Source organism: Cotesia glomerata, linkage group LG2, assembly GCF_020080835.1.
Source record: "Cotesia glomerata isolate CgM1 linkage group LG2, MPM_Cglom_v2.3, whole genome shotgun sequence".
Taxonomy (NCBI): domain Eukaryota; kingdom Metazoa; phylum Arthropoda; class Insecta; order Hymenoptera; family Braconidae; genus Cotesia; species Cotesia glomerata.
In genome coordinates this window covers 27,044,782-27,071,484 of record NC_058159.1, presented here as the reverse complement: position 1 = coordinate 27,071,484, position 26,703 = coordinate 27,044,782, and the positions used below count along the sequence as shown (strand labels likewise).

General features: G+C 26.9%; 1 protein-coding gene across 2 annotated transcripts in view; it reads left to right on the top strand.

Moving 5' to 3' along the window:
* LOC123259814 (semaphorin-1A) overlaps positions 1 to 17,951 on the top strand; it is a 166,667-nt gene extending 148,716 nt beyond the window's left edge. The window contains exons 3-10 of one of the 2 annotated variants that reach the window (XM_044720530.1): positions 1,730 to 1,826; positions 4,302 to 4,711; positions 11,315 to 11,403; positions 11,484 to 11,625; positions 11,710 to 12,058; positions 13,316 to 13,929; positions 14,960 to 15,170; positions 17,124 to 17,951. In XM_044720530.1, the coding sequence (XP_044576465.1) occupies positions 1,730 to 1,826; positions 4,302 to 4,711; positions 11,315 to 11,403; positions 11,484 to 11,625; positions 11,710 to 12,058; positions 13,316 to 13,929; positions 14,960 to 15,170; positions 17,124 to 17,400 (2,189 nt within the window). In that variant the 3' untranslated portion in view covers positions 17,401 to 17,951. Of the gene's footprint in view, positions 1 to 1,729; positions 1,827 to 4,301; positions 4,712 to 11,314; positions 11,404 to 11,483; positions 11,626 to 11,709; positions 12,059 to 13,315; positions 13,930 to 14,959; positions 15,171 to 17,120 lie in introns of both variants that reach the window. The other variant, XM_044720529.1, reaches the window with a different exon arrangement.
* Positions 17,952 to 26,703: the final 8,752 nt, after the last annotated feature.

Sequence of the window (26,703 nt, the reverse complement as noted above, 5' to 3'; positions counted from 1 at the left end):
AACGTAAAAGGACTGTCTAAAGATTTACTCCTCTTTTCTGTTTGTTCAATTTCTCTTTCTACTGAAAACTTTTCAATTTTTTTAAATTTAATTATGTTTGAGTTTGATATTACTTACGAGGTAAAAAGCAAATCCATTACCTGATAAATTTTATTTTTCTACAATTTTTAAGTTAACAAGTTAACAATTTTTCCTTTTTAAAAGTTATCACAAAAATAATTTTAAATTTTACACCTCCCTACTTGAATTTACTCACGGAAAAAAATTACTTTGAGAGTTAAATTCATTTTTTAATAATATTTAAAATTAATATTATTTATATTAAATTCAAACATCACTTAAAATATATAATTGTTACTATTAATGTATATAGAAAGAAAAATTTCTTGACTGGAGAACAAAATTCTTGGCTCAAGAAAATTTTCGGGTGTCTGAAGGAAGACCGAAGTTGTGTTGGCCGAAGTAAAAATTTTTCTTGAAATTCTATTCTTGGTCAAAGTAATTTTTTCTCAATTCAAATTATCATAAATACTTGATACAATAAATTTTTATATTTGATAAAGATTTTTAGATACTTTAGAGAAGCAGCGCCGCCTACTTCAGCTGAGAAAAAAATTTTCTCACCTTGAGAAAATTTTTCTCTTGAATATTTGATACCCATTTTATATTATTTTAGCGTGCAATTATACATATCGAATGAAAAAAAATGATTCAATATTATTTTGTCTTCCCATTTGACATGTTAATCAATAAAAATATTAATGAAAATTTACTTCTATCTTTATATTTAATTTTTTGGAGCAAGAGAGAAATTTTCTCGAGATAAGAAAATTTACTTCTATCAAGAACTAAATTTTTTGAAGCAAGAGGCTGAATTTTCTTAAAACAACAAGATTTTATTGACAAATAAATTTTCTTGGATCAAGATATGTATTTCTTAAAGCAAGAGAATTAATTTTGTTGGAATAAGTGAAATTTCTAGTGAAAGAAAAAAATTTTTTTTCGCCTAAGAAAATAATTAGGAACAAAAATATTTTCTTGGCTCAAGTGAACCTTTTTGTCTGTGTATACTGCCGATCGGCGTTCTTTTGCAATAAATAAATAAATAAATATTAAAAATTGTGGAAAATAAATTTATCAAATGCATGAAATGTGATATTTTCATTTTTCGAAAACAACATGGTTAATAACAATTACTTTTTTCTTTTTGGTTAAGAGCTTTGGTCTACAACATATCAAATTTCTTTGATGTGTTTGGATTTCATTTCTGTGTAAATATCTATTTCTATAAGTACCCGTGGTCAAATAACAAAACCGATGTGCTATTTTTAGTTCTTTCAAAAAATTGTGATGGTCAATTCCAATCGAAAATAGTTCATATTATTTGTATTCTATTAAATATAAATCTGTAAATACTTCACTGCAATATTCAATAATTGGTATTGACATTCTGTAGTTATCAATTTTGAAAGAATATTGCTCTGAAATGATTTTTTATTAAATAATATTGTTTTACTCTTCACGGAAAAGAAATTTTAGACAATTGTAATTTTTTCTAAAAAATTTTTCCGTGTAGTAGTTCATTAATTATGTTGATAACAATTAATCATAAAATGAATTTAATTTCACAACTGCAGACAAAAATGTATTTTTTAAAATGTATAATTACAATTAAAGGTAACCATAATAATTACCGCAAGTAATAATATTTTTTTTGTTTGTATTACAGGTGCTGAAGATGTATTCAGGTTTACTGGAAATGAAACGCACACGGACTTTTTCCGGCTGGTGCTGAGAGATGGAAACTACCTTCTTGTTGGCGGACGGTAATTATATTATTTAAGCTCGCAATTTTTTCCTCCACCATCTTCTTCTTATTCTTCATTTTGTAGAGTTACTAGAGACAGTAGCAGTCTCTCAGAATATAAATTATGATTATATTTATATTCATATTATCCAAAACAAAACAAAACTTGGTGTACTTTGCTAATTATCATTAGATTATCTCGAGAAATGGAATTTTAAAAACCGGTATCGTTATTTATAGTCTCAGTATAATGTGATATAAATATTTAATTGTTTAAAAATATAACAACATAAATGAGACAAAAATAAAAAAAAAAAAAGTGAAATTGTGTTATATAAACTTAATTAAAAGGCATGTTTCTGGTTAGCATTAAGAAAACACGTGAGCATATCAACTTTTTGAAGGACTGTTGAATTTGTACGAGTAGAATGGTCGTCGTTACTCCCTCGTCCACTCACCGGGATTTCAACGTGTTTGTAATGATCTCGTTAAAACTTTCAATGTTACTTTTCAGTTCTTCATCCCCAAGTTAAAATTCAAGTGAAATTAACTCACCACAGATTATTATAAATTCATTTAAACTTACATTTACTACTCGATAGATTTCTGCAACCGAAAATGAACAAATTTGTTGGCTTTTGCTTTAAAGTTGAAAGTTTATAGGATTTTAAATGGATGGGTGCGAATACTTTAAAGTTTTAGTTGCTTCAAGCGAGTTCAATCGGATAATCCGAGATAATTTTTTATTTCATAGTTTATGATTATTTAACAATTTTTTAGGAGAATTAACAACAGAAAAATTATTTATCTTCTTAGCTTAACATTCTTAATCAAAGAAGTTTTATCCTTCACTTTTATCCAAATTTCAAATTATTATCAGTCGGTAATATTAAAATTTTTATTGTCCACTCGTTTTATTGACTGTGTTGCATTTCTTAAGAGAATTTGTACACTTTTTAAAATCCTCAAAAACAATTTTTCAATTTAAAAAACTGTAATCAAAATTCTTCTAGCAAAAAAAAACTAATTAAAAAAATCCTTTATTTATAAATTTCTCAGAAAAAAATTAATTTAAATGTAAAGTTCCATATAATAAAAGTTTAAAAATTAATTATTTTGTTAATTTATTTAATCAAATTCATAATAAAAAATTTTTAAGTAAAATTAAATGCAATTAGGTTATGGGTCCAGTTAAATTTTCATAATTGTCATTTTAAAATTAAATTTCAACAGGTTATGGGCTCGGTAAAGCTTCTTTTTAATTTTGATTAATGTTTTTTATATTAAAAATAAAAAAAAAATTCCACAGATAGAAAAAAGAATTTTATTTAAATTTGTTTGGTCACGATTAAAATAATTTATTTTATAAACAAATGAATACAATTCGGCTTGTCACGACGATAGCGTCGCCAATTTTCAACGGATCTTTACCCAACTCAACATACTTATTCTACAGATAGATACCGAAGTCAAGTTCGAAGATGAGCTTAATCGGTCAATTAATTTAGAAATTCCAGGATTTAAAAATTTTCAAAATCATAAAAATTCATATTTTTCAATTTCTTAATCGAATAACTTTTGAATGGGATAACTTATTGAATCTCTGTAAATTTCATCTGAAATCTCTTTAAATAAGCTTCAATTTGAGTACCATATCATATGTGTAGTCTGAAAATTATGTCTTATTCCGCTATGCCAATTATGAAATTTGCTATTGCATTCGTTTTATAAAATTTTTATTTAATTTTTTTCATTAGAAAACTTTTATTGTAATAATTACAATAAAAATCATACGTTAAAATTCAATTTTCATTTTGATTGATACGTAATAAAATGAAATCTACTTCCATTTCGGCTGCCGAATGGTTTTTTTTAATTTAAAAAACTGTAATCAAAATTCTTCTAGCAAAAAAAAACTAATTTAAAATTTTAATTTATTCGTAACTTTATCAGAAAAAAATTAATTTAAATATAAAGTTCCATATAATAAAAGTTTAAAAATTAATTATTTTTTTGATTTATTTAGTCGAATTCATAATACAAAATTTTTAAGTAAAATTAAATGCAATTAAGTTATGGGCCCAGTTAAATTTTGATAATTGCCGTTTTAAAATTAAATTTCAACAGGTTATGGGCTCGGTAAAGCATCTTTTTAACTTTAATTAATGTTTTTTATACTAACCATAAAAAAAATTCCACAGATAGAAAAAAGAATTTTATTTAAATTTGTTTGGTCAAGATTAGAATAATTTATTTTATAGACAAATAATTTTTTTAATTAAATTAATTTTTGTATTTGATTCTACTCATATGTTACTTACTTAATTTATTGTATTGCATTGTACTATAATGTTTCTGCTTTATTATCTAACTACACTATTTAATTATTTCTCATTAATTATATCTAAATTTTGTATTATTGTCATTCGGCTAAGCTTTGGCATATAAATTTAATAACTAAATAAAAAATAAAATAAATAAATTTTATTTTCAGAAACCTGGTGCATAATTTGAGTTTGACGGACTTGACGGAGCAGCAAAGGCTGACGTGGTACTCCTCGGATACAGACGTTAAAATGTGCGTTGTAAAGGGAAAAGACGAGGAGAATTGCCAGAATTATGTGAGGATATTGGCAAAAACAAGTACGTCGAATCTTTTAGTGTGTGCGACAAACGCATTTAAGCCGATGTGCCGTGACTACATTGTACACAGCGGAAATTATACGATGGCAAGTGAAAAGGCGGGTCAAGCATTGTGTCCATACGACCCCCAGCAAAACAGCACATTTGTGCACGTCGACGGTGAATTGTACACGGGCACTGTCGCTGACTTCTCGGGGATGGACCCCATTATTTATAGAGAGCCGCTTCAAACTGAACAGTACGACTCAATGAGTTTAAATGGTAAAAATTTATTTATATTTATATCATTTTTATCCAACATTCCGGCATGCACTTTCACATTTCACCGAAAACTGAAACGGCCGGAGCTTTTTTTATTTTACACAGGATTGAACTCGGTGATGATGATAATCGAATTACCGAGTACTGTACCAAGAACTGAAATTTGGGTCAGGAGTCAGGAGATAGATTTATTTGCCATTAAATGCCCTTTTAAATATAAAACGTAATATGCTGCATTTAAATTAAAATGGAATGACAGATTTGTCCGTGGAAATAAAATAGGGTCGATGTGGATTTCTGGATTTTTGAATTATATGGATGTCAAATAAATTAGTTTTGTTTGTTGATAACAATTATGAGTTTTAAAAGGCCAGTTATGACGCAGTCAAAAAGTTTCATCAGAGGGCAATTAATTTTTATTATTTATATACATAAAGGATCACGGGTAATAGACAAAATAGCTACGATCACAGTATCATTGAATTTTGCTAACATTTCGACTTTATTTATTGATCTTTTTTATTTAAAGGTTTTCGAATTATCAAAAAAAGTTCGTTAATTTGAAAATAATAAATGTCAATTCTGAAAAAAATATAAGTTATTAAAAATCGATAATTTAGTCTAATATATTGATAAAAAAAAAAACTTTTTTAAGTTACCTTAATAATGAAGGACAATCATTATTTGACATTATTCTGTGAAAAAATTTTGTTGAGGTCATATTTGACCTGATGTAGTCAATAAATCCATGAATAATTTTTTTATTAAAAATAATTTTAAAAATTTCCAACAGGTGGCGCATGGTCGCTAAATATTCTCCTTACAAGAGAGTTAAGTTATAGAATTAAAAAAAATTTTTCAGTTTTTCTAAATTAATAAAATTAACAATTATAACAACAATAATTTATTTTATATTCTTATAAATATATATGGTCATATATAACCAGATAAACATCATACAATTTTTTTACATGATGGGATAAAAAAGAACAATTCTTAATTATTAATTTATAATGTTAGAAATTTAACTTAGAAATTAAAATAACAAATTTTTGATAATTTATTTAAAATAAATTAATAAAAATTTTGACTCAAAAATTTTTTGTTAACATTAGGATTTTTAAAATGTCATAAAATATTCTCAGTAAATGTTAATGGAACATAAATTAATAATTACCAGGATTTAAGTCTCTGAAAGCAACTACTAACATAAAATTTTAATCATGTTATAAATATAAATTATTACTTGGGTTTTGATAATTTATAATCTCACCATTTATTTTATTACTTGAAATTTAATATTAGGAAAAGTGTCCTTTTATATAACTTTAACAACCAGATATGTCATAACTTTATTATGAATAAAATTGCAAAGCGTTTCGGTGTCCTCCGAGAAAGATAAAACTCCAAGGGAGCTGATGTTAAATTGTCGGAATAAAAGCTCAAGATTTAAAACAGACAATTCCATCCTTATTACGCTCCATGCCGTGTCATAATTGATCGACACTAAAAATACCGAAGTTCAAAAGTTCATATTAAGTATGTATATTTATACACGTACTTTACATTACATTGAATATAATTTTATGTTTCATTATAGGAGCATAAGAACAGAAGTAAAATTTAAAATAGATCGCATTGTTAATAGCTTCATAATAATTTTACGACTAAGTATACACAGCACAAGTTATTACTGTCGTGTTATAAAATTATTACTCAATTGTTCTAGAAAAACTTTTCTAATATAAAATTACAACACTTTTGAATATTTATTACTTAAAGGTTTTTAATATGTTAATTTTTCATAAAAATTTTTTTATAATATGTAAATTAATTTTTTTCGTCATCTATAAAAATTTTGATTTTTAAATTAAAAAACGAAAAAAATATTTTTTTTGAATAATTTACGAAAAAAAAAAAAAATATTACAAAATTTAAACTTTTAAAAATTGATAAAAATTTTTTTTCAATCAGAATTTATTTTTTTAAGAAAGCAAAAAAAAATTTTATATGGGTGATTCTCTGTAAGGGTGTTTTTTGCTGTCCCAGGCATTTTTTTATTAGAAAAATTGTTATTTTGTTACTAATAAAAATTTATTACGAAAGTAAAAAAACATTTCTATTTAGAGCATTGAAAACTAAAATGAAATAAATTTTGGTTTTTTTGATATAAATTTGTGAACCACCGAAAAATCAGTCCCCTGGGCTGTCTCATTCCCAAAATTAAAACTTTAAGATTAAATTTTAAGTTATTCGTCAATAATATATAATTTGGTCCATAAAATTTATAAACTTAATTAGTTAACTAACAATCTTCTTCAATAAAAAGTACCGAAAATTAATTTGTTTCATTAAATTCATTAAACCAAAGTTTGTCCCAGGCATTTTAAGATTAGTCCCCTGCCAGAAGTTCAAAGCCAAATAAAAAAATCCAGCGTGTTATTTTACCTTTTGTAAGGTTTATAAGGATCTAACTAGCATTGAGTTAATAACCATAGTGCTGTTAGCGCTTTATCGCCATTTCATTTAGTGTCAAAGCACCGTTTGTGCTGGAAATATGTGTCTGGGCCACTTCAAAACTCAGTCCCCTGGCAGCTATTTTCATTTATAATTTATTTATAAAATTGGATCCATAAGTCTTAATATTATTCTAATTAATGTAAACATTCATTGAGAACTTTGAAAGTTGAATGCATTGAAATAGTTTGCTTGATTTTTCTCAATTTGATAAAAAAAGCAGTCCCCTGTCATGTTATATGGCAAAAGATACACAAATATCGAAAAATCAAAAATTAATTCGGCCGTTTATTTATTATGATTAAGTTGATAGTTTTGTAGCCCTTGTTAATTTTTTTTCTAATAAAATCAAAAATAATTTGGTCGGACAATTTTGTACAGATTTAAGACGTCCTTACAGAGAATCACCCATATGATAAATTTCTTAAAATTATTTTTGACAATTTACTTAATAAATAATTTGAACTCTAAACATAAATTTCATTCGGAACAAATTTAAAAAATATGCAACTGCTATAAAACGAGTAGAAAAAAAAACTCGAGAGTATTTTCTATCGATTTTAAATTTGGCCCTGACTTTTTCTTGAAGTGATGCAAAAAAATCAAGATAAAGTTTTACAAATCAAACACAAAACGATAAGCGGAGTTTGCGGGGGAAAAGAAAAAATAAATTCAAAACTTAAATAAAAGTAATATTATAAAGTCACTAAAACTTTAAATTACACAGATTACAGTTCTAGGAGTGACGCAGTTATCAGGACAGTAAATTTAAAATATCGCGATTCGTTTTCGAGCGATTTATAATGACTTGTCCGAACTATGTGCATCAGATTTAAGATAAAGCTCAAAACTTCGAATAGTTGCGATCAGCAATGTGTTTTTTTGGAAAACAAAGACAAAATAAGCGATGATGGAGATATTAATTTGCCGTAATTCGTAATACTAAATCTGGGTGGAATCCCATGGCAGACTAAACCCACTCCAGCGTAAGCTCGGGCTCTCAGCAGCCGGCCAATTAATATGTCGAAAGATAATTAATGTACCCTCGTACTCATACACTCTCAAAACTAAATGAGTGAAGGGAATTTTAATTTAGCCAGTTAGCCGTTATATCACGGTTTCTGTAGGGCGAACAATGCTCCCAACTCGAGCTTGAGAGCGATAGAAAACTTTGTCGTTCTTTGCCAACTTTCAATCAATTAACTCTCTCACCTAATTCACAATCGACAGTTTATAATTTGTTGGTGAAAATATTTCAAAGTATTCATTTTTATAAGTTAATCAGCAGGGAATTTTCAATCAAAATCGCTCCATCAAATTCATTAATTTCATAAGTCCTTAACCAAAATTACATAGTGAAAATTTTCAGTCTTTGCGATAAGAAAATATTGTGGTCAAAATTTTTTTTATGTATAAATAAACATTGAAAATTGAAAAATTTAAAAATTTGGGAAAAACTTAAAGTTTTTTTTATTAAATTTTAAAATGTAATGCAATTTGTTTGTTTTTAATTGATTTTTGATTAATCGAGACAAAAAACTACTAATCTTCAATTATAAATATTTTTATTGAACTTTTTTAATTTAGCTATAAAGTGTTATCGGTTATGAAGCTACAATTCAATTTTCATTTAGAAACACGGAGAGAAACATTTTGCTATAGGAACTCTATAGTAGTTAGTTGTAAAAAGTTCCAGTAGGTTAACGTATTCTTATGGTAACAATACCGTTTGGCTCTGAGAGCTAAACGTTATTTACCTCTCACAACTCTACAGGATCGTTCTAAGACTATAGCAAATTTTTGGCAGCCTGTTTAATAATTTTTACGATTTAGCATTGATAATTTAATAAATAAATGCGACAGAACGAATTTATATTGCCAACAATAATTGTATATGACAAATAAGAATAGTATTATAATAGAAATAAAATAATAGAACTTATATTACAAATAAAAATTATTTGTAAAATAAAAATATGGTCGTCACAAAATTATCTTATTTTCTTAATTATATCAATAAATATTGGACATAAAATCACTACCGTATATGCACGAGAAAAGATAAATAAACGAAAACAAATTTTATTTTGTGTTAAATGGGGTCTTTTGAATGTATTCCGATAACTTATTACTTATCACAATATATTCAACTAATAAATTAAATCCGAACAAAAACAGTTTCACTGTGAAAAAATCGCGCCAAGTCCACGTTCATGAGACTATTAAGGAAAAAAAAATTTTTTTTTTCTCTACAAAAAAATATAAAATAAAAAAATAAAAAAATCCAAGTAACCGATATGATTGTATATGATTTTCGGAAATTAAAAAAAAATTTGTTGTAAATTTAAAAATTAAAAAAAAAATTTTGGAACGTATTTAGTGTGCGTGGTTGCAAAATATTTTACTTTTAATGAAATTCGTAAAATCTATTTACTAGAACTTTAAAAAAATTGAAATACACAATGCCGCACACCAAGTACGTTCTAAAATTTTTTTTTTAACTTTTAAATTTACAACAAAATTTTTTTTAATTTCCGAAAATCATATACAATCATATCGGTTACTTGGATTTTTTTATTTTTTTATTTTATATTTTTTTGTAGAGAAAAAAAAAATTTTTTTTTCCTTAATAGTCTCATGAACGTGGACTTGGCGCGATTTTTTTACAGTGAAACTGTTTTTGTTCGGATTTTAGTTTTTTTTTGTAATTATAATAAAAATTTACAATTGGTACCAACTTAAATCTCGCGTTGGCTGCATTTTTTATAGCAAACGATCCCCTTGAAGCTACAGTTTATGTAAAAATAATTCCAGCGCACCCTGGCGGATGTGGATGCAAGCTGAAAATGTATTTTTTTAACTGTAGTTTTCCATCTATTGGAGGATTATCATGCATTCTCGAATTATTTAGTCTGTGGCATGTCACTTTTTACATCGAAAAAAAGTCAGGATCGAAATTTTTGAGCTTGCTATAGTTTGTGCAGATAAAATTTAATAATTTCAAGTAGATTGATTGTTATAATTGAATATAATTAATCAATATCAGTAAAATAAAGTATGAATTACTGTTATAATATAAAATTTAGGAACGAGAAGTACCGTAGAATTAAATAAAGTTTTGCAACCTCGAAATACCGTTCTGCTTACAGTAAACACACTCGGTAGTCTGGCGCTCCGTTTACAACGGATTTGAACGGAACTTGGCGCCAGATTCTACCGAATCTGTGGATTAACAGTCACTGCAAATGAACCTTGAAAAACCATAAATACAAAACTGTTCTAACGAAATTCAATTTGACAAAGAAAAAAACCTATTTCCTTAAATAAATAAACTGGAAACTTAATTGTCCTCATATATTTTTAATAATATGGATGGGATAAGTAACAAAATAATTCTGTTTGTCATTTTAGAAGGTTATGAAATATGTCAGCGCACTCCACTTCTGCGCAACGTAGGGCGCTCCCAACTATACCATTTGGCTCTGAGAACAATCCCGTAGAGCTCTGAGAGCTCAAAAACATTGAGTTATCAGGACTAAATAACATTATGTTACTGTAACTCTACAACGAATAGTAAACTGTGTATAGTTGTGGTAACTCTACAGTTAGGTTACCAGAACGAAATTTTTTTTTCCGTGAATCTTTATAATTCTCGAAGTAATTAATATTTAAAAGTTCAAAAAACTGCTCTTTTAAAGTATGAGAAGATACCTTCTTAAAGATCAGCTCCTCAATTTTTTTAAACATATTTTCAAGACAAAAAAAATTTTCTTAACGAAAGAAAGTTTAAAAAATTTTGACAAAGCCCAAAAATAAAAATTTTTTTATTTTCTTTTTTAATTGCAAAAAAAAGTTTCAATAATTATGAAAAAAATTTTAAAACAATTCACCTCATGTAAAAACACGTTCCAATTAATAAAATACAATGACAATTGTTTAAACCTTTAAATATTGTAACTTATAACAAAAAAAACTTTTAAAAAATAAAAATAAAAATGTTAGCAAAAATTTTATTTAACAAAATGATGAAAAAATTTTTCTGTGTAAAGTAAAATTAATAAAAATTTTCCTTTAATTTTTTTTCAGCTCCAAATTTCGTCAACTCAATGACACTGGGTGACTTTGTTTATTTTTTCTTCCGAGAAACCGCTGTTGAGTACATTAACTGCGGCAAGGTAATTATCTAATTTTGATCTAAAAATTAGTTTTCCTAATAAAAGAAAATATTTATTGACGGTGTAAATAAAAATTGCAGGCCGTCTACTCTCGGGTTGCGAGAGTCTGTAAATATGACCGTGGAGGTCCGCATCGTTTTCGGAATAGATGGACGTCGTTTCTCAAGTCTCGCTTGAATTGTTCCGTTACGGGAGATTTTCCATTTTACTTCAATGAAATACGTGAGTTTTTATAGTCCATATAAATAGAAAGATATCTGTAACACAAACGTGTTTTATATCTTATTATATTTATTGTATTTGTAGAATCAACAACTGATCTAATATCCGGTCAGTACGGGAGCGTGTCGGCCCAGCTTATCTACGGGGCATTCACTACGCCAGTAAACAGTATAAGTGGTTCCGCGGTCTGTGCATTTTCACTGCAAGACATCTCAGACACGTTTGAGGGTAATTTCAAAGAACAGACGGCGATAAATGCCAATTGGCTGCCGGTAGCCAGTGCCAAAGTTCCGGATCCAAGGCCCGGGCAGTGTGTCAATGACTCCCGGACGCTGCCAGATCTTACATTGAACTTTATTAAAACTCATTCCCTGATGGATGAATCTGTGCCAAGTTTCTTTGGCCAGCCTATTGTTATTCGTACTAGCTTTCAGTAAGTTTTTATTATTATTATTATTATTATTATTATTATTATTATTATTATTAATTCATTGGCTCTCACAACAGAATTTTAATTTGTTCCAAAAAAATTTTAATACATTTTTCAGCAAATTTATTTAAAAATTAAATAAATTTTTACTTTTTTCATAAGAGAATAATTTTATTATTATTATTATTATTTTTTTTTTTAATTCATTGGCTCTTACAACAGAATTTTAATTTGTTCCAAAAAAATTTTAATACATTTTTGAGCAAAGTTATTTAAAAATTAAATCAATTTTTAGCTTTTTTATAAGAGGATAATTTTATTATTATTATTGTTTTGTAAAAAAAAAATTAATTTGCTTCTGCGATAAAATTAAAATATTCACAATAATAATACATAATTTGATGTAATATATGTGTATGAATAACTTTATAATTCTATCGATTTATTTATGACGCCTTTCGGCGATAATAGTTAGTTAACATATTGGGTGAATTATCGAACAAATATTTATGTAAATATAATCTTTATCAATTCAAACCAACATGGGAATAATTATAAATTAAACATGAACCAGAAATTAAACATAAACCAAAAAAAAAAATCATGATTAACACTTTGTGTCATTAAAATTTTATTAATCAATTTTATTATTTAATTAATATTGATTTTTTTTTTAACTAATTTATATAACAGACAAATTACCTCCTAATTTTTCAATACTCACAATTTATAGCCTAAAAAAATTCGTTAGACTAAACTCTAAAGCAATTTATTATTTCTGAGCCATAAAACATTTTTCTATCTCAATTACCTTCAATTAAAAAATGAATTTTCCAGCCAAAGTTATCAATTAAATTCCTCTATAAATTTCTTTAATCTCACAATTCAAAAAATTAATACCTGTAACTTAAATTGACCCCGTGTTCTACTTCTTCAGCAAAATAATTTTCCAGCCAAAGAAATTATTCAATAATTAACTAAATTAATTTTTCAAGTAACAAACATTTAAAAAAATTAATTTTACCAATTTTCCAGCCAAAGAAATAATTCAATAATTTTCTAAACTCTAAAAATTAAAAAAAAAAATGAATTTCAACAATTTTCTAGTCGAAAAAATTATTCAATAATACTAAAATAATTTTCCAAATTCTTAATATTTCAAAAAATTGATTGCAAAAATTTTCCAGCCATAGAAATAATTCAATAATTAACTAAATTAATTTACCAAGCTCGAAAAAATTAATAAATTCCCACAATCAGTTACAGATTCACGCAAATAGCAGTGGACCCACAAGTGAAAACCCCCGGAGGAAAGACCTACGACGTGTTGTTCATCGGAACAGACAACGGGAAGGTGATAAAAGCGATAAACGCGGATTCCGCGGACTCCCACGAGCGAGTAAGTCCAGTGGTGATAGAAGAAATTCAGGCATTCCCGACTTCGGTGCCAGTTCGCGGGATAAAAGTGGTGCGAGCGTCGCAGGCCGGGGATGGTCTGGAGGATGGACGTCTGGTGGTCGTAGCCGACAGCCAGGTGCAAGCCCTTAGACTGCACAGGTGCTACAGCGACAGAATTCTCTCCTGCGGGGAGTGCGTCGCCCTGCAAGACCCTTACTGCGCCTGGGACAAAGAGGAGGCCAAATGTCGGGCTCTGGTAGGTCCAGCAGCCACTGACGCCGCGAGATTCCTCCAGAGCGTCGCTACAGGCATTCACGCTTCCTGCCCGCCCAGTAAATCACTGAACAAAGACGCTGGAAGCGTCGGGGCGATCTCCGCAAATCAAAATAAATTCCCCCAGGACTCGCTGCCCAACAAAGACGGACAGGAGGGCGAAATAATTAATATTATGCAAGATGAGGAGCCTAATAACTCTGGTAAAATTTTTTTTAATAAAGTTAATTAATTAATTACTGATAACTAGCAACCTTGCAGTCACTATGTGACTGCCATTACTTGTGAACCATAAATAAAATTTTGATTTAAGTTAAATTGCATTGTACTTTCTTAAATATTGACGTTTTTAAAGATATAAGCTCATCCTGATGTTACACTCATCAAGAGCTTTCATTTGAGTATCCACATGCATTTTGATATATTTTTCATATATATATATATATATATATATATATATATATATATATATATATATATATATATATATATATATATAAATATATGAAAAGTTGATGTGGGTACTCAAATGAAAGGTCTCGATGAATGTAATGTCGGAGTGAGTTTATATCTTTAAAAATGTCATTGGTTGACAAGATACAATGTCATTTCTTAGTTATTGACATTTTTTAAGATATAAGCTCATCCCGACGTTACACTCATCAAGAGCTTTCATTTGAGTACCCACATGCATTTTGATATATTTTTCATATATACATATATATAATATATATAAAATATATGAAAAATTGATGTGGGTACTCAAATGAAAGGTCTCGATTAGTGTAACGTCGGGGTGAGCTTATATCTTTAAAAATGTCATTGGTTGACAAGATACAATGTCATTTCTTAGTTATTGACATTTTTTAAGATATAAGCTCATCCCGACGTTACACTCATCAAGAACTTTCATTTGAGTACCTACATGCAGTTTTGATATATTTTTCATATATACATATATATAATATATATAAAAAATGTGAAAAATTGATGTGGGTACTCAAATGAAAGCTCTCGATGAGTGTAACATCGGGATCAGCTTATCTCTTTAAAAATGTCAATAGTTTACAAGATAGGCCATTTTTTAATTATGTATCTAGAAATAAAGCATTTTTTAATGCAGCGTAAATACTTATCATCAATGATGATTAACTAAGTGTAAACGTGAATTTATTTATGTTGTTAGATTATTATTTGTTAAACATTTATTTTATTGACATTGGGGATTTTCAGGACCCGAAGTTTCTGCGGCAGACTCACCAGTGCCTCAATATTCAGTGGAAACTCTGGTGATGGCAGTTGTTGCCGGTGCGCTGGCGGCGTTATTCGTCGGTTTTATAGCCGGGTATTTGTGTGGTCGAAAATGCCGGAAGGATGAGGATGACAATTTACCCTATCCCGACACCGAGTACGAGTACTTTGAGCAACGTCAGAATGTTAATAGGTCAGTGATTTGTCCTTAAACACACAATGCGTTATAAACTAACTATTTAACTACCCTACTAAAATACGCTACTGTTGAAACAATAACCCAAATTATTTAAGGTAAATGACCCCTCTTTGGTTTTAGTATTATTTTATTAAACCCCTATTTCCGTGATTTATAATACTTAATTTATCGCCAAAAAACAAACTCCATAAATTTTAGGATTTATGGTATAAAATATTAATAAATAGTCATTTTATTACTCTGAAAATAAAGGGATGTTGATTAATTTGTTTGAGTGCTGTTTTTTTTATTAAATATTCTGATAAATGATTTATTATAGGATAAAATTAATTCTAATTTATTTTTATAATCAAGATAAAGATAAAATTTTTCGTAATTTATATTTTACATCAAATCTAGTAAAACGGTAAAATTATTTTATTAAGTAAAATTATTTGTTTGATTTTTAATAAATTGCATTTTATAAAAATTTTTAAAATGAAATTCAAACTTTTGATTAACAATTCTAAGGTGATGTATTAATTTTTTTTCCATGTTGTACGGCAACAGAAAAACAATTAAAGGCAAAGAAAAAAAAATGTTTAATCACATCAATTTTCGTAATTTTAATTTCATTTCATTTCAAAAATTTTTTAAAATTACATTTAAAATTTTTACAATCTATTTTAATATAAATATTTTTTTATACATTTTTTTCATGGCGAAAAAAATAGGAAAAATAAAAATTTTTTAATTTTTTAATTAAAATAAAATATTTATAAATTAATAAATTTAATAATAATAACTAGCAACCTTGCAGCCAATATGTGACTGCCATGACTTGTAAACTATAAATAAATAAAATTTTGCTTTATTAAATAATGACATTTGTTAAATTGCACTGTATTTTTTTAACTATTGACGTTTTTAAAGAAATAAGCTCATCCCGATGTTATACTCATCAAGAGCTTTCATTTGAGTACCCACATGTATTTTGATATATTTTTCATATATACATATATATAATATATATAAATATATGAAAAAATGATGTGGGTACTCAAACGAAAGGTCTCGATGAGTGTAACTCCAGGATGAGCTTATATTGTAGTAAATATCATCAGTAGACAAAATACAACGTAATTTCTTAATTATTGAAATTTTTTAAGATATAAGATCATCCCGACGTTACTCTCATCAAGAGCTTTCATTTGAGTACCGACATGCATTTTGATATATTTTTCATACATACATATATGTAATATTTATAAATATATGAAAAATTGATGTGGGTACTTGAATGAAAGGTCTTGATGAGTGTAACATCGAAATGAGCTTATATCTTAAAAAATATCAATAGATCACAAGATACAAGGTCGTTTCTTAATTATGTATCTAGAGATAGAGCATTTTCAAATGCAGCCTAAATACTTATCATCATAAATTGACTATTGGTGAGAATGATATGAAACCATGAAAAGGCACAACTCCAGGTCAAGACTTTTTCAATGATACCAAATTTAACCAGACTTTTTACTTTTAAAAATTTCCATTATTCATTTTTTAAGAGTATAAATATAATTTGTTAGTTGATAAGAATTACAGAGTGCTCCCATTTTTATAGCTAAAAAATTTTACACTTTTGGTTTATAATGTTATAATTTAAAAAATTTATGTTTTCGTTGTTTTATGTTGTTAAATTTGTTTGTGAGTAAAAAAATTAGTGAAAAACCTCATTAATTATTTTAACCATAAAAACCTATTTTATCTTATAAATTCACTGGCCACAAAATTTTGCTTATTCACTTAATAATAAAGATTTAACAAACAGATAAATTAATGAAATAATGAAAATAAAATAAACTTTGAATAATAAACTATCAGAGGGGTCATTTACCTGAATAAAAAAAAAATTGTTTTTTTTTTTTTAATGAAGCTAAACAAATAATTTTAAAATTTCAACAGTAGATTAGCGCCAGAACCAAAATTACTACCCCAAGAAGAAGTGACGTATGCAGAGCCGGTGCTGATGCCTCAGCCCCCAAAAATGCACTCTCCAAAGGGCACCATGCGAAAGCCGCCACCGACTCCAGCAGAAACCTTGTTCCAGTTCCCGGAGGCGTACGGGTTCCGCGGCGGACCTCGGGACAACTTTGGAACTCTGAGATCGTGTCAAGGTACGGACGCGTACCGCCGCAACGACGGTTTCGCCACGACCCGGAGTGTGAAGAAAGTTTATCTCTGAGAAACGAGTGAGGAGGGAGGCGGCCGTCACCGTAGTTTAGGACGGCCAGGAAGAAATCGTCACAACGCAACTTCTGGAAGAAATCGCGGCGTGACCTCCGGTGGCGGACAATCCAGTCGCGGGGAGCTGGCCGGAGCGAGGACCCTTGAGTCGCCCTCGCCCCCTTCCAGCGTGTCCTCCAGTTCGCCATCGCCTCCCTCCTCTACCCCATCACCACCACCCACGTTACTACCGATGTCTATAAACGACGGGTCTCCACCACCGCCGACACCGCCCTGCAGTTTTATATACCGATCATAGTCTTCAAGTAACGGTACTCATATTTACGATCCTCCCCACCAAATTCGTAATATTTAATTAATTAATAAAATAATTTAATTAATTAATTAAATAGTTATTATCGTTACTAATATCGATGTTTCTTTTTTTTTGCTAGTATGTACGCTGTTAAAATTTCTGGTGTGGTTCAAGGTGTTTTGTTTTCTTTTTTTAAACAAGGTAAATTTTCTAATTTTGGGTCAAAAAAATTTTTTGAGGTGCAGAAAATTAGAAGAAAAATTTTCTAGAGAAAAAATGAATTTTTTGATTCAAGGGGAATATTATTTATTGTCTTGATTCAAAAAATGAATCTAAAATTTGAAATTTAAAGATCAAAAGTATGATCTTTTTTTTTTATTTGTTTCTTAAAGTCGCTTAAACTACTAAGGGGCCATTCATTAATTACGTGAGGATATTGAAGGGGAGGGAGAGTTAAGAAAATCTCTACATGTTCTCTATGTTGGGGGAGAGGGGGGGAAATTAATTCTTACGTAATATTTCATGAATCAAAATTCAATATTAAAAATCTAATTTCACTTTGGATTCTAAATAGATTTCTTAATTGTAAATTGTAAAAAAAATACCTTATTAAAATTTCATATGTTTTTATTGTTACTTGTTAAATAATGAAAATGATGGATCTACGTTGATCTGTTAGTTTTAGTGAAACTGATCCTTTCCTAACATAACAGTTTATTATTTAGAAGATCAAAATAGAATCTTACGTATACTTACATGGGGGTAGGGGGAGTCAAAAGTCACCAAAATTATCCTTACGTAATTAATGAATGGCCCCTAAGGTCATGAGAGACTACGGTAGGGGGTAAACTTTTTGAAGTTGAACTCGTTTTATTTTTTTTTTTTGGGCTAAGCAGAATAATACACTTAAATATTGAAAATATTCACTGGTGTACGCCGGGCTCGAACTCGATCCAATGATTTGGTAAGCTAAGGCCGGACCCGATAGGCTACTGCGCGCCCTTATGATATTTATAAGATACATAAAAACAAAGATTTTATTTTTCTAATAAGAATTTTATGTTCTTGATTCAGCAACAAGTTTTTTGAAAATACCAAAAAAAGTTTAAAAAACACAAAAAGTTTTTTTTTTTAAGTTTCCAAGACTTATTTTTGGTGATAAAGAAAATAAAAAATTAAAGAATTGTTGGTAACATTGAATCAAGTTAGTAAAATGTTGAACTAAAGTTACTTGCTATCTTAATTTTCAAAAAATAAATTGCTGGACAAAATTGGTTTAAAAGTAAAATGTTTTCATAAAAAAAAATAATAATTTTTTTTCTTGAATCAACAAATTTTTGTTGAAAGAATCTAAAAATTCCACTGAATTAAAAAAAAAAAATGAAACACTTTAAATGAATCATGTAAAATTTGGAGCCTTTAACGGGAAAATTTTGGCAGTGTACATATAAATATACAAATGTATATACATATACCATCAAAAAATAGAGAAAAGAAAAGAGGAAATGAACAGTAACTGGAAGCTACAAAACTACCCAGTCACGGGTTTTTAATTATTTTTTTTGCCCATTAACTCGTGCGCTGTTTAATTGAGGGTATACAGTAGAGTACAGGTACAAGCGTACATGTACATCTGTATCTGTGGGTGCGGGTATGTGTAGTTATGCGAGAATGCTCTGTAGTTAAATGGTGTGTGTGGGTTAAATGTATCGTATAGACATCGAGTGTCATGCATGCTTTAAATTACATCTGGTGTGTATATTTACACTACGTAAACGGGGAAACTATTTTTTATCGAGATGCCTGATACTGACTGACGGTATGCTACTGTACGCGCTGCGTTACTCGGTCAATTTTACACCCTTACCACTCTCTGTGCGACGTATAACGTTTAGTTTTAGTTTATTTACTTCATTAAAATATATTAATAATAATTAGTAATATTACATACCATTATGTTGAATTTAAGATAGTAAACAATTTAGGCGGTGATTTACATTGATACATTGAGATCTCTACATAAACATTACATTATTTTTATAATTTTATACTTTGACAGTAAGTACCTCGATCGAGTTTTATTGTTATTGTTGACTTATCGTATTATTCTCACCTTTGTCGGGTTAGTTAACAATTAAATATGACTGTAACTAGCTGAACATTAAACATTAAAAATAAATTACAAAAAAAAACAAAGTGTGTTCGCGGGTTGTGTCGTGACTTTGACTGATTTAAAAACTACGAACAAATTATCGTTTTTTTCTTTACAATTTATTATTAATTATTGATAATTATTCAATAGAATTTTCAATAAATAAATAAATAGGTTGTAAGTAATTCGCTGGTAGTCTATTTATGGACAAATGTTTGTTCTAGTTACATCAAATATCATGATCTCCGTTAAAGAGGTCTTTTGCGTATATTAATTATTTTAAAAATAATTGAAATTTTAAAATGAAAAGCTGATTTTCAAAGGGGTATCTTTTCATATTTTAAAAGATTTTCATTTCTTTATTTATTAGTTTTAACGCCAAAGCAGTAGCCGAATGACAAAATTATACATTTTATTTACATTAAAGAACACGTAATTTAGTAAAGAAGTTTTTAAATTATTTTGGAATTTCATTTTGAAAAAAAAATTTTTTTTTTTTCAGTTTTCTGAACTTTTAAATATTATAATTAATTAATTGAATATTATAATTAATTACACAGTAAAAAATTTTTCGTCAAATTTAACACAAAAACTTGTGTTGATGACTTTTTTTACACACTCTATTGTGTTGAATCAACATACTAAAATGTTGAATTCTACACAAACATTTTTACACTTTACACAATGACGAAAAATTTTTTACTGTGTATATGAACTTATAATTATATTCTTTTATATTTTTGCCATCTGACTTTTTTCTTTGGCATTTAAATCTGAATAAATAAAATAAATAAATATTAATTAAATGAAAAATCGAATTGCAGCTTCATAATTGATAGCACTTTATAGCTAAAATAAAAAAAGTTCAATACAAATATTTATAATTGAAGATAACCAATTTTTTGTCTTGATTAATCAAAAAATAAAAAGATAACTTTTTAAAACGCAGCTTCTCAAATATGAAAAATTTTTTAAACTTCTCGCTAAAAAAAATTTTTTAATTTCGGAAGATATATTAGAAAAATTTAATTTTAATACAAATTTATTATAAACTTTCTTATATTTGAGCAGAAATTTAATTTTAAAATGAAAATATTAAATATTGATAAAAAAAAATTTTTTTACGCGCAATTTAGACTTCTTTAATTTGTAATTTTGTTACAAAAAAAAAAAAACTAAAAATTACACGCAATAAATAAATCGCATTAACAGGAAAGTAATAAGATAAAAAATTAGCAGGTCCTGGCAAAAAAGTAAATAAGTCAATTACCGTAATTTTAGCTTATGATTGCCGCCAGACAAGTTCACGATGGCCGAACACGAACAAAACTCACACTAGTCTTGTAATTCCGGATTTAATGATATAACTAGCGTAAAAATGACACCAAAATTTTAACAAACAAACTAATACTTATAACTTTTAATAATAATAATAATAATTAAATAAATAAATAAATAAATAATAATACATTTACACTCGTCAATATACCAAAATAGAGAATAAAGCCTGATTGAGTAAACTGGAAATTTTTTTTATTTAAAATTTTTCATTATTATTGTACTGAAGAAACAAAAATGGAGATCATGATTGAACATAAATTTATAATTTGTAATAACATTTATTATTACTAAAAATAATAGAGAGTCATACATTAATTATAAAACAGTGTTAATTAATTCCAATGAAACGTAGACTGGGCCGTTAATATAGCGTAGAGAACACATGACGACTTGTTAATTAAAATCAACAACAGTTGAGTTTTAGTTTGTTTGTGAATTACTAAAACGAGCATTATAATAAATTGTTTTGAATATATACGCCTTCATACTCTCTGAAATACGTAATGACGGATTCGCTCCGAGGATTAATGGGTCAAGAGAAGTCGAATACTTTTTATTTTTAATTAATACCAAAAATAATAGAGATAAAGGATAAGATTAAGAGTAAAGTTAAGAGTAGCGGTAGGAGTAAAGAAGGCTTTTTGTATATATAATAATTCATAATAATAACTATAACTACATATTTATGGAATGAATACTGTCAGTTAAAAGTTGTGTGAATGACGAGTAATTGTAATTATAAATTAATTAAACTTAAAGATTTGCATTTGCGGAAAGCGCAGTAATGGCGTGTGTAGAAAAGTCTATCGTAAAGTGCTTCTTATTTCAGTGTGTTTAGAAGTAACGCGTATGTGATATATTCTATATATATTATGATGATGAGATATTTTCTAGACAATGGGTTAAGAGTAAGATTAACGGGTGTTTATTATTATTATTATAAATACTTGCATTAAATTTAATAGTAATCTAATGATTAAAAAATTTAAGCTCTACACACGCGATAACAAGCTCTTTTGTTCACAAATTCATTCTAATTCTATTGATTATTATTATTAATTAATTAATTAATTAATTAATTAATTATAAATAGTGTTAGATGGTGTATTGAGGACTTAAAATTGTGCCATTTGCACGTTAATAAATTAATATAACGTGCGACTTTAGTAATACTGAGTTGTGAAACAGCTAGTATTTGCTTTCCATAAATCAATTAGTCGTGATAATAATGATTTAATCTTTAAGTAGTTGTGTGGGCGTGCTTTAGCTGAATTATGTGTCTGTTAATTTACGGGCGTACTAATGCTATTAATTTGTACTTTGCAAACTGTTATCTTAAGGTGTTTCAACCAAATTATTAGATTTATTTTATTAAGTAAGTTATTTTACTTTATTATTAATATAGATCATTTTATTTTTTATTTTTAGTTTATTTAGGTATTGTTTTATTTTCTGTATTTTTTTAATTTGTATCTATGCAGGCGAGTGTCAATTATTTTGTGACTTTGAATTTTTTGAGGTAAATTCAGTCATGTTGAAGAAAAAAAATATGTTGTGAAAATTTTTTTTTATTAGTTTCAGGACACGAAAAAAGTTTTTCTGTTTTATTTTTAAAAAAATAATTTGTGAGGACAATTAAAATCCCAGTGAATTTTTTTTCTACCTTGAAATTAATTGAATTTTTTTTTTCAATGAACTTTATAAAAATTTTAAAGTTACAATATTTAATATAATTTTTTATTACTAAAATATTTATCCAATTAATTTTTTATGGTAATTAAAATGTCAACATTATTTGTATATTTTTTTTACAAAAAATTTTGAGTTGATTTGAGCGAAAAAAAACGCGCCTGCATATCAACTTTATAAAAAGTAATTGTATAATAAATTACAAGTATAAAAATGAATTTATAAAAAATAAATGAGTTGGTATAAAAAAAAAAAATTGATTAAAAAAGTTTATAATTTTAGTTGATTACAAATTTAGTAAACCCACAATGCTACTTAAAGTTTTATAATATTATGTAAACTTTAAAAAACTATTAAATTGAAATAAATAAAGTAGATTCACAAAGAATCACCGAGAGTGCCACATTGGATGTGAAATTTTTAAAGTTAAATAATAAATGTTCTGAAGGTTAATTAATATTACAGGAAGCTCGGAGATAATTCACCGGGCTGAATGAAATTATAAATAAAAAAAAAAAAATGATAATTGTTTGTCAAAGTTTACGTCAAGCGTATTCTTACTAAACTCGCTAAAATCTTAGTCACTCGTAAATATAATAAACTTGTACAACAAACTCCAACACAGCAAACACCGTAGATTAAAACAAAACAAAACAAAAGTTGCGCTAAAGTTAAAATAAAATAATTTAAATTTATAAATACGGTAATAAAAGTAAAAAGGTTTAAAGTTTATCATATTAACTCTAAAAGTTTGTGAACAATCGAACTTTAATAATGCCGACTATTACACGCACATTTAATCTCAACTTACACGTACACTCAATTATTATTACTTAGCGTTATTGTTTTATTAATTGAATAAAAAATAAACTAAATTCGTTAATTAACTTAATTAAATGGTAACAAACGAAGCTCGTTATCAACACCTCCCTCAAAAATAATATAACAAAAAGACTGAAAGACCCCTGAGCTTTTATTCGCATTACAATATCTTTTTTTTTAATTATATTACTCGCAATTAATGACCCGCGTACACCTTTTTTTACCAATAGTACAAATTTACTCTTGTTAATTATTATTATTAAGTTTCAAAACATTTTTTTATCTCTACGCTGATACAAGAATTTATTGCGAATAATAAACAATATTTATTGTCATTTTTTGAGATTATTTTAGACAAGCAAACATTTGTTACAATTAAATCCCTTTTTTTTAAATAAATTATTGTTTGCAATTTTTATAATATTTTTTTTCACTAAAATAAACAATATTTTTTGTAAAATAATATTTATCAACAATAAAAGTTGTATAAAATAACATTTGTTTGAATTAAATGATCTTAATCTATTTATCTTAATTAAAAAAAATTTTTTTTTATTTTTATCTTAAATTAAATTTTTTTTATTTTAATAATTGTTAAAAAAATTAAATTATGTATTTATTACGGTCCAAAATAAAAAGTAAATTATTAATAAATAATAATTATTGTAAAAAAAATTCTTGTATTAGCGTAAAAAATTTGACCCCCAATTCGACAAATTAAACAAGTTTTGACATTCCCATACTTATAAAATTTTGAACTATGTAATTGTTGACATCAGTGAAATATATTGAACTTTTAAACAATTAAAAATATTAATAATTGTAAAAATTTGAATAACAAAAAAAAAATTATAGAGCCTGGAGTTGCGAATCGATCGGTTGAACAAAAAAAAGTCGGGTTTAAATAAAAAGCTAATAATGGCGGAAATTAAGCCGCGCAAAATGACAATTTGGATATTGGGTGTATAAAATATGAAATATAATCGTTGACACTTATTGAATCGGTAGGGTAATTAATAATGATGTTTAGCATGAGGGTGGGAGGAGGTCAGCGAGTTTGGTCGAGAGTTTGAGGGTGGGGGAGGAACATATAAAGCTGCCATTATTTTTAATTGACTACTTCCTCATCTTGGTTATTACTAGGGCCAGAAAGTTTGTTCAATGTATACTCGTTAAATAATTATTACAGCGGCTGATTGTACAAAGTACTGATGCATTGTTAAAATTTACATTTAACATTCTATTTCGTTAGTTAACTAATTAAAAGTTTAACCGCGCGGATTTTGTTGATAAATTTTATCTTTTTCGTTTTAATTAATATTAAATTACTCTCGCTGTTATTTAATAACAAACTTGTGATTAAATAACAACTCTGCGTAATTATAATTTTATTTTTTAATGAAAATTTATGTTTTGCTTTCATTTAGTAATTGCAATTATCTTTATTATTTATTTTTTTGTTTGAAATTTTCATTAATTAATTTACAAATTTAATTATTTTTTGGCTCTAGTTAAATTTGAAGTGAAGAAAAAACATTAAAATTTTTTAACTCAGGCATTAAACCAAAGAAATTTAAAATAAATTGTAAAAAAATAGCCCGTTTTTTATTAATTGTGATGGTTATCGTTAGAGTCGCACAAAGTAAAGCGGTATTCTGATAAAGAAGAAAGAAAGTGACCCCTAGCACAATAAATTTGGACATTATGTGGATTGAAATTAAAAGTTACAACAGGAGACACGTACATGACATGCACAAAGAAAAATATAATGAGGTCCATTAATTAATATTATATTATTTATTAATATTTGATTATTCTGTCGATAAACCGTCGGGGGACACTGGCTTGATGTAATGACATTTTTTATTGAAATAAAACAATGCTTATTGTGTTGATGCTTTTTACCGGAGTTAGTTTTATTACGACGTTTTATTTTTTATTTTATTATTCTCGATAAAAAATAATATTTTTGGCATTGATGTTCATTATTATTAAAGAAAATTTTTTAACAGAGATTTTTTTCTCGATGAATATTTATAAAAAATTACTTTGATTAAATGGAAAAATTTGAATAATTGAATTTTGAAATAGTGATTTTTTTATCGTTATTTAAAAATTGAATGCTTGAGGGGGAAAATTATAAATTAATTTTACGGAAAAATAGTTTAATTACATTTTTTCTATTAAAAATTCATATTTATATTTAATTAAATTCTCATAAAAAAAAGTAATTTTTTTAAAAAGCTGTAAAATTTAATTAGAAGAAATTATTAAACAAAATTTAGTTTTTTAATTAAAAAAAAGAGATAATCTTTTTTGATTAAATTTATTTATTTTTTATTGTAAAAAATAAACTTCAAAGAAAAATTTATTTGAAATTACTTTTATAAAAATTTAACATTGTAAATTAAAATAAAAAAATATATCTTCAATTTTTGATGAACATCAGCCGAAAAAAAAAGGCAACACGCATTATTTTATTTCAACATGAGATGTATGGAATTATTAATAGAAAGATTAGTGGGTACTAATTAAAGCGAATGGTTAATGATTAAAACTAGAGAGCTCTTTTCCTTGTCGGAGCTTATAGAAAATATTGTATAATTAATTGTACGGAAGGTAATTTATAATAAAGTTAGCTGTAAGTAGATGATTAGCAAAAAAAAATAATTTAAATAAAATAAAATAAACATTGGTATGTAGAGTCGCTTAAAACGTATATATAAAAATATAATATATATTATAAATATAAAAATTATAAATTATTGATATTATTATTATTAATATTAATAATATAATATTATAACTTTTTATAAATATATTTTTCCGTCGGAGTCTAGCCTAAGTAGAGGACATACACAGTTACAATTATTATAACAAATATATATATATATATATATAAATATAAATTGATTAATTAATTATTAACATAAATTATAAGTTATCTACTGATCTGTATATTGAAAAAAGATCTAGTGTTAATTCATTTAAGCGTAATAGTT